The sequence below is a fragment of the Podarcis melisellensis genome (genome assembly GCF_964234715.1).
Source record: "Podarcis melisellensis genome assembly, chromosome: 1".
In the NCBI taxonomy this organism is placed as follows: domain Eukaryota; kingdom Metazoa; phylum Chordata; class Lepidosauria; order Squamata; family Lacertidae; genus Podarcis; species Podarcis melisellensis.
The window spans coordinates 68,592,924-68,609,090 of NC_138528.1; the positions used below are offsets into that span (position 1 = coordinate 68,592,924).

The 16,167-nt window shown below is 39.1% G+C and overlaps 1 protein-coding gene and 1 long non-coding RNA gene across 5 annotated transcripts in view; one reads left to right on the forward strand and one right to left on the reverse strand.

Moving 5' to 3' along the window:
* Positions 1–9,433, forward strand: part of TRIM66 (tripartite motif containing 66) — a 58,326-nt gene extending 48,893 nt beyond the window's left edge. For all 4 annotated transcript variants that reach the window (XM_081918135.1, XM_081918136.1, XM_081918134.1 and 1 more), the window contains 6 exons: positions 2,692–2,975; positions 4,745–4,883; positions 5,455–5,529; positions 7,040–7,192; positions 8,601–8,813; positions 9,107–9,433. In XM_081918135.1, coding sequence (XP_081774261.1) covers positions 2,692–2,975; positions 4,745–4,883; positions 5,455–5,529; positions 7,040–7,192; positions 8,601–8,813; positions 9,107–9,166 — 924 coding nt within the window. In that variant the 3' untranslated portion in view covers positions 9,167–9,433. The remainder of the gene's footprint in view (positions 1–2,691; positions 2,976–4,744; positions 4,884–5,454; positions 5,530–7,039; positions 7,193–8,600; positions 8,814–9,106) is intronic.
* LOC309374193 lies at positions 4–8,813 on the reverse strand. The gene is made up of 3 exons (XR_014170378.1): positions 8,673–8,813; positions 2,841–2,971; positions 4–914 (listed from the first exon to the last, which is right to left on the reverse strand). It is a non-coding gene; the product is annotated as an uncharacterized lncRNA (long non-coding RNA).
* Positions 9,434–16,167: the final 6,734 nt, after the last annotated feature.

Consider the following 16,167-nt stretch of genomic DNA (forward strand, 5'->3'; position numbering starts at 1 on the left):
AGCTCAGCTCAATTCAGCTGGTTTGGTTGCTGTTTGGCATTGCTTCTATTTTACCCTGACACATTCAAATTCACTGATGCCTTTGACCAGCAGATTTGAATATACTTAGGGCCAGACTACGAGTGACAAGTAAGATCTGTGATCATATCTCTTGATGCCTTCATGTTTACTTATGAGCAGCTGCAGAGGCCCCTGAACTAGTTCAGAACTTCAGCACTGGGGACAGGGGTAAGCTTTCCCCCATGCCATTTCCCTGACCTAAATCCCCCATCTCAAGTTGCTGTTAGGGGAAAATATACAGAAACAAAAACACTGTATGTAGGTCAAAAGCTGGAAGCATCTTCCTTCCAGAAAGAAATAAGACTGTACTGGCAGTGGCAAGTAGTGTGGGATGCTGCAGAGAAAAGAATAGGTGGTTCCCTGCACTATTCTTAACGAAAGCTGAAAGTACTAAGAGCGCTTGTGTGAATGGGAGACAATGGACTTCAAGTCTATTCCTGCCCTCGATGTTTATCAGAACAGCAGTACACAACAAGTGAAACCTTTCTTTGATAATTGCTGGGTTGTATTCAATGGAGCACTAAGGTGAACGTTCCATCCGTGCCAGAATTTCTCTGTGCACAACAGAACATTCTCCCTTTCTCCCCCTACATTTCCCCTAAATCTGTTCTGTTTTATTCCCCAGCTCTCTAGAGTAGATTTGAGGAAGGCAAAGGGAGTGTGCAAGGGGACAAGAGGAGGGGGAGGATCCCCTTGAGCTAGTGCTAAACATTGCCCTAGTAGAAAAAATTCATTGAGTACCGCCCAGGGTTGGCATCAGGTGACTTTGACTTTCTATAGGACCTGCTGACACTTTTATCTTACACCCACTTCCAAGTGTTTTCTCTGGGGTGATCTCTGCATAGGTGTTCTCCCTGTAATGAAAAAAATAAACAGCATTTTAAAAAATTTAAAGTTTATCTGTTTTGCTCTGTTTAAGTAATTAAAAACTTTGAAACTGATGCAAAGCATTTCTGTTTAAGTGGAAGCAGAATCATCCTCTACTAAAACATTTCACATACAATATGCATAGAAAAACTGTTGTGCTACTCAAAGGGTGCTAAATATCTCATTAACAGTGGTATAAACTTATCATTGGGGAAAGAGGTACTTAAGTTTTACAGTGTGTTGCCTAATCCATGGAATATTGTGAATTGTAGTTTCATGAACATCTGTTAAGAAACATCTAAACCTGTCTAGTTGATATAGAACCTGGCATTTGTTTGGGTGGATTGGGTTCAGGGAGAGCCAGGAAAACTCAGCTGGTTTTTGCAGGTAGTGTAGACAAGCATTTGTTCACACAGTATAGCTTCAAACACTTTTGGATGCAAGGTGATGAGTGTAAAAATTTGTGTCTTTAGACTGAAGGCTGAATCCTCAGCACCAATCTTTTTGCGGACTACATTTCCTTCTGCTGGATTCAGTGGACCTTGTCTTTAACCGTAGGGGGACTTCATGCACATTTAGGTGCCAAGCGAAAACGTTCCTCTACAACCAGGCCTTGGGCTAATTAATATCCCATACCCTTTTAAATGTGTTATGGGAGGGGGATTATTGTTTTGGTTTTGTTCTTATTTTTATTAAGCATTTTGTAATTTTAACATTGTAATTTTATGTTGTGTACTGCCCTGAGATCTGCAGATGAAGGGTGGTACTACTACAACAACAACAACAACAAGAGATTGATTAACAGATACATTACATTTCTCAGGAATATCATTTGGGATTGTGGCTATCAACCAATTTAAGCCTTTTGAAACTGCTTAATCATCTGGATTTATACAGTACTGATTGGTTGATTAAATGTCAATATATTTGCATATTACCAGGACTTCAATGTAGGAGCCAAAATATTGAAGAAGGGGCTAGTTTTTTGTGAGTAAGAGAACATACAGTGTAATAAACAGAAGCTTCCACTGACCATGGAAATTGGAACCAGAGGAGGGAAAATGCTATTCAAACAAAATGCCAGAGTTGAAACCACTTTAAAAATGTGCAGATTACATTCCATTGGTATTGAGAAAGATTTAGATTGAAAAGACATTAGCAATATTGATTTCAACTGAGCACAATCTGTCTATTGTCTGCTATTCACAGTGCTAGAAGAAACGTTGTGGTGTTTTCAAGGTGAAAGGCATTTTTAAAAATTTACTTATATAATTTATATCCCACCACTTATCAAAAGTTATCTAAACGTCTTCTAGGTTTGGCTTCAAACTGGAATGAGGGTACATTTTAACATTTCTTTTCCAATATATCTGGCATGGGAAGAAGGGGCTCTGCTATTCTGAAGGTCATGCTGCCATTCAAGCTACAAAATCTCAGTTTCACTAATTAGTTGGTTAATCTATTGATTAAACCAATTAAAGCTTCGGGCATAATTTTTAATGAATGTAACTGGGGACAATGCAAATATACTTGACATCTTGGTTAGATCTCCCCACCCCCAAACCATATCATTTGAGGGAATTACTGCACTCAATATGCTATGCGTTACAGAGAAACTGTGAGATAGGAATCCTCAATTGTGAATGCAGTAAAGGCTGCTTTCCTTGAGGCGTTTATTCACTGCATTTAATTTTCTGTACTATTTCAAATGTTGCATGTGAAAATTGTAGGCTGTTTTAATTTAGATTTTACTTTTCATCCTAGGTCAATCAAGGAAATCCACTTGAAAGACATAATCTCAAGCCTGAGAACACGGAGGAAAGGAGAATCCCCACAAGTCAACTGACAGAGCCAGTGTTGCATCCTTCTGTAGATCACAGGCTCAGTAATAGTATGAAAAAATCTGTGCTTACCCAGGAAGACCACCCAATTGAGAACGAGGACTTCTGTGCGGTTTGTTTGAATGGAGGAGAGCTATTGTGCTGTGATTACTGCCCAAAGGTGTTCCATCTTTCATGCCATGTTCCTGCCTTGCTCAGCTTTCCTGTGTGAGTACATATAGCACATGAAATATCTGCTCCATTTGGTATATGTTTCAAGGTCCACTTCTTTGAATCTCATCCACTTTGTGCCACCCACTCAGGTTTCATATATGGCTTTCAGTGGTTCTTTTCAGGTTGGATGCTTACTACAGTGGTACCTTGAGTTACAAGTGCCTCAGGTTACAAATGCTTCAGGTTACAAACTCCACTATTCTAGAAGAGTTATCTTGAGTTTAGAACTTTGCCCCAGGATGAGAATGGAAATCGTGGCCAGCGGTGCAGTGGCAGCAAGAGGCCCCATTAGCAAAAGCATGCCTGTAGTTAAGAATAGCTTCAGGTTAAGAACAGACCTCCGGAATGAATTAAGTTCGTAACTAGGGGTACCACTGTATTTGAAAAGTGTCCTGCTCCCAGTTAGTGCTGACAGGATGAACAGGATATCTTGGGACTTGGGTGCAGACATTTGGTGGCTACTGGTATGTAAGTGACATTAGGCAGCCAGGAGGTGCATCTTCCATCTCAGAGAGGCCTGTGTTCGGTGATCTTCAAATGGTGAAGATGGCAAGAACAAGAAACAGCTCAAGATCTCTCTAATCTTACAAAGTTGATAACCTGGCAATGCTTTGCTAAAACATAAAGGCTCCTCAGTCTTTGAGCTTGGAGAGGAAGGGCAGGATATAAACACCAGCTTTAAAGGAACTGCACTGTCAGCTAATACATTTCCAGCCCAAATTCAAGGTGTTTAGTGATGACATTTAAAGCCCTAAATGCCTTGTGACTTGGATGTTTGAGGGTGAGCCTTTCCCTATATTTACCTAGGCATAAAGATCTGCTGGATAGGTTTTTTCCTATGTGTCCCACCTGTGGGAGATGTATGCTATGTGGAGGTGAAAGAGCGAGCATTCTCCACTATAGTTTCCTGGTTGTGTCATGCCTTCCCCTAAGGAGCTGTGCTGGCACCATCATTGGCTTTGTTTGGTGCCAAGTTAAGTCCTGTCTATACACTTAACCATTTGGCGAAATTAGCTACTGTTTTATTTGCGCTGTTTATGTTGCTTTTTCTGCTGATTATTGGATTTTGTGGGGTGTATTAATTTTTAGAAGGTTTTATTGATTATGTTGTATTGTCATTTTATTGACTGTAATCCACCCTGAAATAATCTGATATAGCATGCATGGTGGGGGGGAGGTGCAATCATCATACCAGGTCAGAACATTGTTCCATCTAGCTCAGCACGATCTATACACACATAATATCCATATGTTGGCATCTTTTCCTTTACAGTAATTTGTTTTGGGGGATTTTGAAGAAACCAGAGAACTTGATTCATGTTAGGTATGGAACGCATAAGAAACTAACACAGTGGGAAGTCATGTGTTGTAATTCTTGTCTGTGATGAAAACCATGTCAAATATTGAAGATAGCAAGGTAGAGGAGCAGTAGAAGAGACTTCCTGTGTTTGTTCATGTCTCTCTCTCTCCCCCCCCCATTACTGCAGTCTAGTTGTTGTTAAAAATAACTTAATCAAAGCTTCTTTTCTCAACTCCTGCTGTTTGTTTGTTGCATCCACGCCTGTACTCAATTAAACACATTGATAAAGAAAATACACAATCCATCAAAATGGGCTTCTTCTGCCTGAGGTGACCAGGAAAGGAGAATTGTTCTCCAACATGGTGTTAAGGCTTCCTCTTAGGCATCTGCCATTGGCATATAAATTCAAGGACCAGTGATCTACAGCAACAATCTGATGTTGTATTTTCCTTCTGTGCTCCAGAGGCGAATGGGTGTGCACGCTTTGTCGCAATGTGGAGAAGCCAGAGGTTGCATATGACTGTGAAAATACACGTTTTAGCTACAGTAACACGCTAATGCCAGCAAGAGTACTTTATGGCCTTGATGACTATGATCAGAAGGTAAGTCCAGTATCAGCAGAAGCATATAAACATGTTTGAGTAATGTTTGAGCCCTCCTTTTCCAGACATGTACATTGTCTCTTCAATATGTGCAAATGCCCCAAGGAAAACTACACAGAATAAAAATGTGAAGTAAAATACAGTAGACTTCATCTACACTGAACATAAGTCAGGACCAAATTACACATCCCAGTTTTGGGGGCAGGGAGGGTGGAGAGGATAGAGGGGGAAGCATATAGTTTATATAAAAAAATTGAGGTTTTCTACAATTCAGAGGTATACAAAATTTATTTAAGAGATTTTAAAAAATTAATATAATCGCTATAATGTTGGACTATAGCAATGCAAATGAAACAGAAACTTGTGCTTTTTGGAATGGTAATATACGGTATGCTTAGTGAAAATTAGCCAAGGGTTTCTCCAACTTTTGCAAGCAGAGAAACCTGATTTAGAATTGGGTGTGAGTGGAATACTGAGAAATAAAGTATCTGGCCAAAATATCAACTATTAATGCAGGTATTTATATAGTTCTTTTATAACCAAAGTTAATTTTAAAACTTACATTTTACAGAAGTGTGAGAAACTTATACTTTCACTGCTCTGCAACAACCTGAGTCTTCCATTCCATGAACCAGTCAGTCCTCTGGTAAGTGTTACCAGAATTTAATTTCACATCTTTTTCACATCTTTTTTGGAGTATTTATATAGTTATTCATTCATCTCACACTTGTCAATGCATTTCCCCATCACTTTCCTAACTGCAAAAGTCCAATTCTTCTTCTTCTAAAGTAGATGTGTTGCACTAGGGTGACAGAGCCCTTTAATCAATTTTAACTGTGCAGACATTAAGTTACAGTATGTGCTTGAATCTCTTGTTAAACAGTGACAGTCTGGAGGCACCCTCAGCTCAGATGGTGAGCTACAGCTACTTTCCACTTCACAGTATTCTTTCTCAGAAGTGTTCCACTTCTCTAGTTTTGTCACTATAATCATAAGTAGAGTGCTATTATATCTCTTCCCACCCATTCTGCCGCTGCCCACCCTAAGCAGGAGAAGCTGAGCTCCTTTAATCTTATCTCATCAGAAGCCTGATGTTTGTCAGTTGAGGAAGGAACACTGTACTTGGCTTGACTCACCGCATCATCTCACCAAATGGTAGGATGAGAAAACCCCTCACCAAAGTGTCCTGAGCAAGCTTTTCAGTTATGGGATAAGATGAGGGGCCAGTAACTAGTTAGAGAGCAGGAAGCAGAGAGCAGAAACAAATTGACAATTCTCACAGTGGTAGGAGGTAATCATTGGGGTCCCTGGAGGATCTGTATTGAGACCAGTGCTTTTAAATTTACTCATAAATAATCTAGAGTTAGTAGTGAGTGATGAGGTGGCCAGGTTTCTGGAGAACACAAAATTATTTAGAAGCACACAAAAAAAGAACAGTGAAGAGTTCTAAATTTTTTTTATCCAAACCAGAACTGGCATCAAAATGGAAAATACATTTCATTGCAAGTAAGCGTAATTTTTGCCCACTGTGCATCATTGTGTGTGTGTGTGCGCGCGCTAATAGTGTCTGAGCTAACAACGCTTGAGCAGCAAGGGAATCAAAAGGATGTGTTGAATAGTTCATTGAAAATGTTGACCCAGTAAATGCTGTGAAAAAGCCATAGTCCATGTTGGAAAGGAATCTAAAATAAAATAATTCACAATTATTTACTACACGTTAAAGAGAAAATTCATGAACACATTAAATACATCCACTTAGCAACAACCATCAGGGACTGCTGAGTCAGAGAGTTGTCTCAGTAATTCAACCACCACTTCTCCAGAAAAAAAAAATGGTTGGATTTTAGATGAAGACTTTCCCCTGCCTAAGCAGTCTCTGATGGTTGTGGGTAAGCAGATGTGTTTACTGTGTTTGTGAATTTTCTTATTTAATGTACCGTAAATTGTTGTGCACTTTATTGTTATTGTTATGGTTATGTTAAAGTCATTTTGCATAATTATGTATAGCATTGTGTTGTGAGATGTTAGGGATTTATAAATAAAAATGTATGAAAAACAAAACTGTGAATCTAAACATATTCAAGGTAGAAAAAACACTTGCCTACTTCACAGGAATGCTTTTAGCTGTAAAGAATGATTGTGATATTTATTTACAGGCTCGGCATTATTATCAGATCATCAAAAGGCCCATGGACTTGTCCACCATCCGGAAAAAGCTCCAGAAAAAGAACAAGCTGCATTACTCCACCGCTGATGAGCTGGTAGCAGATGTGCGCCTTATGTTCTGGAATTGTGCAACATTCAACTATGTAAGTTCTTGCAATTCAGAATTCAGTGCATCACCTGGGCAAATAATGTGGGCAGTGACTATTCCTCTCTATCTCTGAATATTTTTATTTGGGCTTTGATTCTTTAACCTAACTTTGAATAATCCCAACACAGGATTGCCAGCATAGTGTGAAAAAATAGCAACCTAGAGAAAAGATAGCAAGTAGCCACTAATCAAAGGCAATTTCTCAATATCCTGGACAAAAGATGCAAATACTGGCAGTATTTCTGGAGTTAGAGACCACAATAGGTGGTGCTGGAGAATCTATTATTCTCTATTACGTTACATTCTCATTATCTTCATTTACAGGATCCTCTGCTTTGAAGGTTTTTCTTTTGTTAAAAAATAGCAAGTTATTTAAAAGGAATGGACAGGAACCTGATTTATCCTCCTTGCCCATGATTATTGTCACTCATTGACTAAACTGGCTGATCCTTGCCTTTGTGTTGCCTTTGTCTGTTGCACCTGAACAATGGCGATAACATACCAGGAAAACCTGCCTTCTATGCTGGGGCTTTGGAATATTATTTGGCTTGCCCTTAAATATTTGCTATCTACAAAACTAATTCTGTAGGGTTCAGCACCTTGATCTTTTGGAGAAATTTACTCACCATTAATAGGTAATCTAAAAAACCTGATTTTCCTCCCAATGTCTGGTTTCCGTTTATTTCCTAATACCACTAAGAAGCCAGCCTTCCCATGCTCACCCTTGGTTTATTTAACATTTTGGAAAGATTCTTATTTAATGTATAGTGTCAGGGAACTGCCATCGGAAGGACAGGAGGTGGAAGGGCTCACAGAGGTTAGGAGAGACTTAGCAGCAGAAGAGGGAACCAGCAGGGGGAGAGAAGGAGCTCCGAGGGAAAGTGAGTCGGAGGGATGGCTCAGAGACACTTCCAGCGAAAACAGTGGGGAGGTTTCAGGACCTCCTATAGGGACACCCACTCCTCGCCGGAAACTGTCGCGCCGAGAGTCCAGAAGACGCGTTTCCGTTAAGGAGCTTTTATGTTGGAAGAGATTCCGTAAACGCCCACTGTCGGATTCTGCCAGCGACTGACGGAGCCATGCTTAAGGGGCTCCGTTATAGACAGAGGTTTGCTGACTTGGCCAAACTCTGAGGGACTAAGCTTTTACGCACAAGCAGCTCATCATCCCATCACATATAGTATTATTTATTTTCATATACCATTGCCTTGACCTTTCTTCTCACTCTGTGCCGGATAATTCTCCTGGGTGGTTGTTTTCTATTTAACTGTAAATTGTATCAATTCTTTAAATGATGAGTATAATAATAAATCAAGAGTTTCATAGATCTAGCAACAGAGAGAGCATGTCTTACTAAGGGAACCACATGCTGTCGTAACAAATTATGATGCCTTCTCTTGCAGCCTGATTCAGAGGTAGCTGAGGCTGGACGATGCCTGGAAATATTCTTTGAAAGCAAGTTAAAAGACATTTACCCAGAAAAGCAGTTCTGCGCGGTGCAGCAAGATGACTCTGATTCAGAGGAACATGAAAATAGCCAAGTGGCTCCCAAGGGATTCCAGTGGCCCTCATACAGACAAGAGTGTATCCAGCCCAAAAGAAGGCGACGGCACGCTGTAAGAATACAAAAGCAATACAGAACATAACAAAACTTGATTGTTTAGTGGCCCCAAAGCTAATTCTTTCCACAGCTTTTAATATAAAGCTTTGACAATATGCTTAGGGATGTATTAATAAACTTCAGTCAGACCAGGGCGATTCTTTCTTCATGTTCAGTTGTGTAAACAGGTTAGTGCTTGAAGGTCTTGCAAGCTACCTAATTATTTTGCCAAGTAAAATGGAGTGTGAAACAATATTTGAAAAGACTAGCTTCTCTAACAGTTTGCCCATTTATTTCCTTTGTACACAGGAAAGTGAAAAGACTAAAAGACCAATGTTTTGGCCTGCTAAAGGTCTTTCTCAGGTGTGACGTGTGGAGTGCCGCAAAGAACAAAACATCAATCAAAATAAGATGTGCGTAAGAGGGGAGTCAGAAAATGTCTCTTAAGATATTTCACCTGAACTTCATAGCAGTGGTCAATCAATTTCATTTTTAGATCCAATGGGGAGATTACATTTTCAGTGTAATGTAATTTTAATAGGTAGTAAGACAGCTATATGCTGTCTTAACAATTTGTGTTTACACTACTGTTTTGTCATATGCAATAGTTATTAATAATAAAAATAGGACATTTGATATGCTGTTCTTAAAATTATTTCATAAATTCTCATCGCTTAATAGATTGTAGCTGGAAACAGCCATCTGGCAACATCACCAGTAATTCCACACATATTTATAGTGTCCATTTCAATTTTACCATATGTGGCAGTGTCTAAGCCTATTGTCTCCTCTAGTGAAAAAAATGAATCCAAAATTCATCTGGTATGAGTATGCACTGTTCCCAATGCAATTTATAGCCATTGTTATGTTGTCTTGCTAACAAAATGTGGCAACCAAAGACCAAATATCTGGACATCAGTTGAAGCAATGCTTCCCATGGAGTTAAGCAGAGAGTTCTTGCTTCTGTGTTTACTAGAAGACCAGAAAGTGATGTGGAAAGAAATAACATGAGAACTGCATTCAGGAATTCTACTCTTTAATTCTAGAAAAGGAAAGGAGCTCCCCCCATTGTTTTCAATTCTCTAGGGTGATTGTGCACCAGAAGTAGATTGGTGCAACCAACATGGGGAGCAGAGGGTGGGTGGAGAGAAGTTTGACTGTCCATTTAATACCAGCAGCTCACATTATACCTGTGTTCTCTTTATGCTAATCCCTTGTCTATGTGTACTGCAAACAGATACAGGGTAATTATGAAGCCAGTCAATTGCTGAAATGAGCCTGACTACATAGGAGTGAGACCAATAAAGGCTATTTCTGAGATGCATCAGTTTTTCAGAGCCTTTTTTCACCCTCCCACTTGAGCAGTAAAATTTAAAATGCGAAGGAATCCCTTGCAGACAAATCATAGCAGAAGCTGAGATACAGTTGTTTCACTCAGTATAATGCCTCAAGCTCTCAACCCTCATGTCTTCTTTGAATCATAAGAGTTGGAAGGGACCCTGAGGCTCATCTAGTCCAAGCCCCTGCAATGCAGGAATCCTGCCCACAGCTGTCCCTGGGTGGGTTCGAACCACCAACCTTCTGGTTAACAGGAAGATGCACTGACCCACTGTGCCACACACAACACTCTGTGAAGCCTCATCCATAATACATCCCCTGCAGTCTCTCTTTAGCCTCATTCCCAATCCCAATTGCTATACTGCTAGTTGGGATCAGGTGTGATTGCAGGTGGGAGGGTGGTCTTCTTAGATGTCCTGGTTTTCCTCTGACTCTTTAAAAGGAGAGTCATTTTAACTCCCCCAAAGAGTAGTGAGTTTCCAGTTATATTAGATTTGCTGTAAATGAAGAGAGTTTTTCAGTCTATATGAATTTCTTGAATATGGTATCCATGGTTGTTATAATGGAGAACACGTTAAGCGAGAGTTTATAGAATTACTAGCCGCACCTAAATATTTTTTTCTGTTTTCAATGTTAATATGGCTCAAAATAAATGCTGTAGAAAAAAGTTGTCTCTTTTCTTATTGTATAATAAAACAATCATTGGGAAAAAAATAAAGGAAACATTGAAAAAAGGAATTTAAACCGTTGAGTCTAAATTATTTCCTTGCCTGTGTCCCTTGGCTATCATTCGTATCTAACTCATTCAAAGAATGAAAAAGTACTCCTTTAAAAAAAACACCCAGTACAAATACTAATTTAAATCATGCATACACAGAACAGATTTATTAAAAAATATGATGAATACCACCACCAGCAGTTTTACAAATAGTAGTAATATAATTCATTTAAAATATGTTTGGTGTTTGGCAGCATGACTTTATTAGTTTTTCACATTTGTTAAAATGTTAATATTTGGGTAATCCCCTTTTATCCTCAAGGAATCATATGAAGTAGATTGGTTTAAAATAGAGTAACTGGTTCACATCATCCACTAAAGCTTCATTGCTGAATTTGGACCTCAGTTCCCTCTTCCATGCCCAACACTTTTATCTGTTGTACCACAGTTTTGAACAGATGTGAATAAAATTAGTGTAGAACATTCACAAAAAATGCTTCTTATCCATGCTGTCTAAATAATGTTGCAGGGTGGAAATGCTAAAATGGTGTGCCTATCAGCTATAAGAGATAGTAATTAGTTGCAGAGGAGGAGAGCACTGAGTATCTTTCGTAAGTGTATTTAAGACTCAGGCGTTATGGTGTAATCCTATATAAATCTTCTCAAAAGTAAGACCCAGCAATTTACTGCCAGGTAAGTGTGAATAGGATTGCACCATTAGACATTTTAAAGTCAAAGCCAATCAATACCTAGAATTATGCCCTGGTGGATAATAGGAATCCAGTGCAGATACTGAAACATATTTTGGTAGCTTGCCTGTTAGGACTTACTGTTTTTAAGAGGCAGGCTGTTGTGTTCTGCAGCAACGGAAGCTTCCAGTTTGCCCTGAAGGGCATGCTGGGTCATGTATACTCAAGGACACAGTTCACGTAGGCCAAATGCAATGTTTGTTTTGTAATTCAGCTATAATGTTTGTTTCTAAGACAGAAGTAGTCCTATTATGACTCTGAAGTCTGCATCAACTTGGGTAGAAAAACCAAGAACTAAATTTGAGATTTTTTTATTTAAAAATTGTGAGCTCTTTAAAATCCTTTAGTCAAAAGGTTTTCTCTGAATTCCCAAGAGGACCCTTATCAAAATCCACCAACAATGAAGCAGCACAGCTCCCCCCACCCACCCATTTTTATTACTTTCCCATCCACAGACTACTATTTGCTGCTTCAGCAGGTGGCAGTAATTATTTTAGAACTGGAAAATTTATCACCACCTCTGAAATAACACCAGGGGTTATTCAGCTGTCCTACAAAAGGGAATTGGCAGTTCTATAACAGTTAACTTTAGATATTAAACTACCCTGGCCATGTAAACATTTAGCACCATTCTCCTGTACAGTACATCAAAACAGGACACAAAAGCTTTGATAACTTACCACCCTTAAAAATATCAGGTACCATTGTTTTACAGTTCCTAAGCTGTTTTTGTGGGGGTTTTTGTATATGTGCAGTACCATAGTGAAAGGTGCTCTGTACCCATTTCATTTTATATGCTAATTCATAGGGGTTCTGAATAACAGTAATCCTTATTCTTAGTTTAGGAATTGACACACTGCAGAACTGCTTTTACTATAATGGTGCTTCTCAGGAATTATTCCCCCCGCCCATGAACCTACTTGAAATTCATTATCAGTTTCTGCACTGTCTCTTTACCAACAGAAGTGTAGAAGGAGTGGGCGAGAGAGAGGTTCTTTTCAGTAGTGGCCTGTAAACTACAGAATATTTACTATGCTGAGAAAGGTTAACTTAGTCCTCACTTCGCCTAATTTTAAAAGGGTTCTGTTTTAGTTTGGCAAGCGTGTCATAGTAAGAGACCCTCTGATTATGTTTTAGCTTCCTGTTGCTAAGAATTTTATAATGCTGCGTTTACTGTTTATTTTGTTTTATTGCTAGGATTGGTTTAATCTTGTGTGATTTCTATTTCTGTTTGCATACTGCCTTGAGTGTGATATTATAGAAAGGGGGCGGGGTATGAAATAAAAAAACCCTAGAAAACTGCAGCAGTAGCTGTGTTTTATTAGGTACTGTATATGTATTTTATTTAAATACAGTTAAAATATTTGCATCTATATTTGCAGAGACATTTACTCAAGGGAAATGTGAGTTAGATGTCCAAAAATGAAAGCCTGCCGTTTTAGTTGCATTATGTAAGCCCGAGTCTCAAAGGCACCTATTCTCTTCTGCCAAGAGTAAATAGCAGCAAGTGTTGCTATGAGATGATGTACCAAGTGGTTTTACTGCTTCTCGAATGGGGAATCATATTCATGAAAACAAATGTTAGTGGTTTAGATAAAACCTATCAGTGCACAAAGCTAACAACATATAAATCACATTGTGAAACAGAGTAATAAAAGAGTAAGCAGCGACAACATTTCAAAATGCATCGGAGTAAAATCCTACATTAGCATAGCCATGTGTTTATATGGTTCCAGGTAAAAAGCAAACCAAACTTGGAACAGTCACAGCATCACACTGGGAGTACCAAATACTTCACATACACTCAAGTTTTCAATGTGGAGGCTGGAACAGATAAACCTTACTTGTTAGTAGGGACCACCACCACTAGAACCACTCCTTATATGCACAAAGAAGGGAAAGGGAGTTTTTAATACATATGTGTGTGTGTGTATTCCTTGAGTGTACATCACTTTCTTTAAGGACCCATCATTGGCTACTCTATGCTACATGTGCTACATATGAATTAGCATATTAGTTACATGTAATAAATCACATTTTAAAAAATCATTCTGGGAGAAACCAGGAGTTGATAAATCAACTAGCTTGTGATACTAGGTCAACAAGACTGCATAAAGAATGATAATATAGCATAAAAACCACCATGCATTCTTTTTAACTATACTTGTAATGGGGCAATGTTTAAACATTACAATGAGAGATTTTTAAAATGTATTTATCCAGCATATGCACTGTCAAGAAGCAAGAACATAATTGCCTTGGCTGTGATCTGAAGATGTGAAATATGGATGCTGGAGAGAACTTCTTGCAGTTGCTGAAGGAACAAGTCGCTTTAAAATGTGATCAGTCACTTAGCCCTTTGATAGCAGGAACTGCTGCGGTTGAAGCAGAAAGTAAAACTTCAGTTGCATGCATAGTTCTCTGTCATGTGCTTGGTATCATCTCTTTGGATTGCAGCCCTAATATGCTAGTATGGGAGCTTTGCTGCAGAGAGTTCCATCTTGTTCCCCATGCTATTTAACAACTATATGAAACTACTGGGAGCTGTCATCAAATGATTGGGAGTGAAGTGTCACGAGCATAAGGATAGCACTCTGCCTTTCAGTCCCATCTGAATTAGGAGTGATGGTTGAGGTGCTAGACAGGTGCTAGGAGGGAGTTATGGGCTGCATGAGGGCCAAAAATGGAATCCTGGAAGGACAGAGGTGTTAGGTGTTCCAAGTTCTTGAGTCGAAGAGGTGGGAAGACAGCTTGTTGAGGATGGGGTTCCACTTCCCTGAAAGGAGCCGGTTCATAGCTTGGGTGTACTCTGGATTCAATATGGTTCCTTGAGGCTCAAGTGCCGTTAGTGGCTAGGAGAGTCTATTTCTTGCTAACGCTGGTTTGCTAACATGGCGACTTTGGGACAGAGCTTACTTGGCCATAATACTCCATGGTCTGGTAACTTCCAGATTGGATAATAGGTGCCCTTGAAAACAGCTCTGAATTTTCAGTTGTCCAAAGTGCAGTGGACAGATTACTGGCTGGGTTTCCATTTAGTTCTCATATAATCCTGGCTTTAAAACAGCTGCATTGGCTGCCTATTAATTTCTGGGCCTAATTCAATATGCTTAAGTTAGTGTATAAAACCCTAAATGACTCAGGCCACAAATATGTGAAAGACTGTCTCTTTCCCCACAGACCTCTTGGATGTTAAAATTGGCAGATAGGTCCCTCTTCGTAGTTCCACTGCCCTCAGAAGTTCTGTTGGTGGTGGCCTGGGAAAGGGCATTCCTTCTGGCAGCTCCTAGTTTGTGGAATTCCTTCTCCACAGAGATACATCTGGCACCATAATTAGCTAACTTCTGACACATATAGAATTGCTGTGTAAAGATTATGATGTAATCAGGATTGTTACTATAGCTAGCACTGGTAAACACAATTTTTTTTATTGTAGTACTTACTTACAACAGGAATTTGTCTTGACCATTTCATTTATCTAAGGTAAATATCATTTATTTAACCTGCAACTGTGGCTCACAATAGTTTGGACCTTGGAAAAGGTCACTGTACCACAGCCCATTGTTCAGTGCTTACGGTAATGCTATTTTGTATTAGTAAATAAATACAGGTTGCATTCTTCAAGGATATGCTCCTGGCTGCCCCTGAACGATGGACAATTTTTCAGTGTCAAGCACAATAAAATTTTGTTCATCTCTGTTAGACCAAATGATACACCACAACGTTTAGCACAGGTGACACCACCTAAAAGATGGAATGTGTATGCACACCTACCTCCCCCATGCTAATTGTTACCTCTTCCTTGGGAGATTGTGTATCTATGTAACTACTTCAGGCTGTGTTTGAATGTTTCCCTTTCTATACATGAAAAGCTAACGTCAATAAGATGAGTCATCTACCTGATTTACTCATGATCCAAACGTGCAAGGAATGCACTTGCAGTTGGACCCTGCTACAGTCAAGAAAGGACTGTATCACATGTTATTTCTGCACATATAAATTTTCAGTGACAACATCCTTCTATTCGACATAACTTTTTCCCACATGGATCACTTGAAAATTGTTGAGGGTCTTGACAGACCACTTGATGATTTTCCTGACTGTTGTAGTAGTTGTAATGTGTTGTGCTAGATGCTGTACAATTTTAGTTGTATTTACTGCTTCTTTTATGTCTTATTACCTTGTGTGTCCATAACATTGAAACTGTAATACAAAAAACACAATATAAGAAATAAAAGCAATTAAAATACAATTAAAATTTTATTTGAATATTTGATGTGATTGAGGTCTATTGATTTCAACCACAAATTGATAGACACACTGTGGACCACATGAATGAAACTTGCAGACCACTATGGACCACAGTTTAGGAACTCTTGACATAAGGATTGCATAATAACAGGTAAGGAGTTGCAAAGAGCACACATTCCTCATAGCAAGATTGTACTTTCCCTTATGCAAATTGTATATTGCGCTGTTGGTGTCAATTGAGGGCTTTCCTGCTACAATAAAGAGATAATGTAGTGGCACAAAGTTAGAAGTTGTTTAAAAAGCTCAGAAGTGAT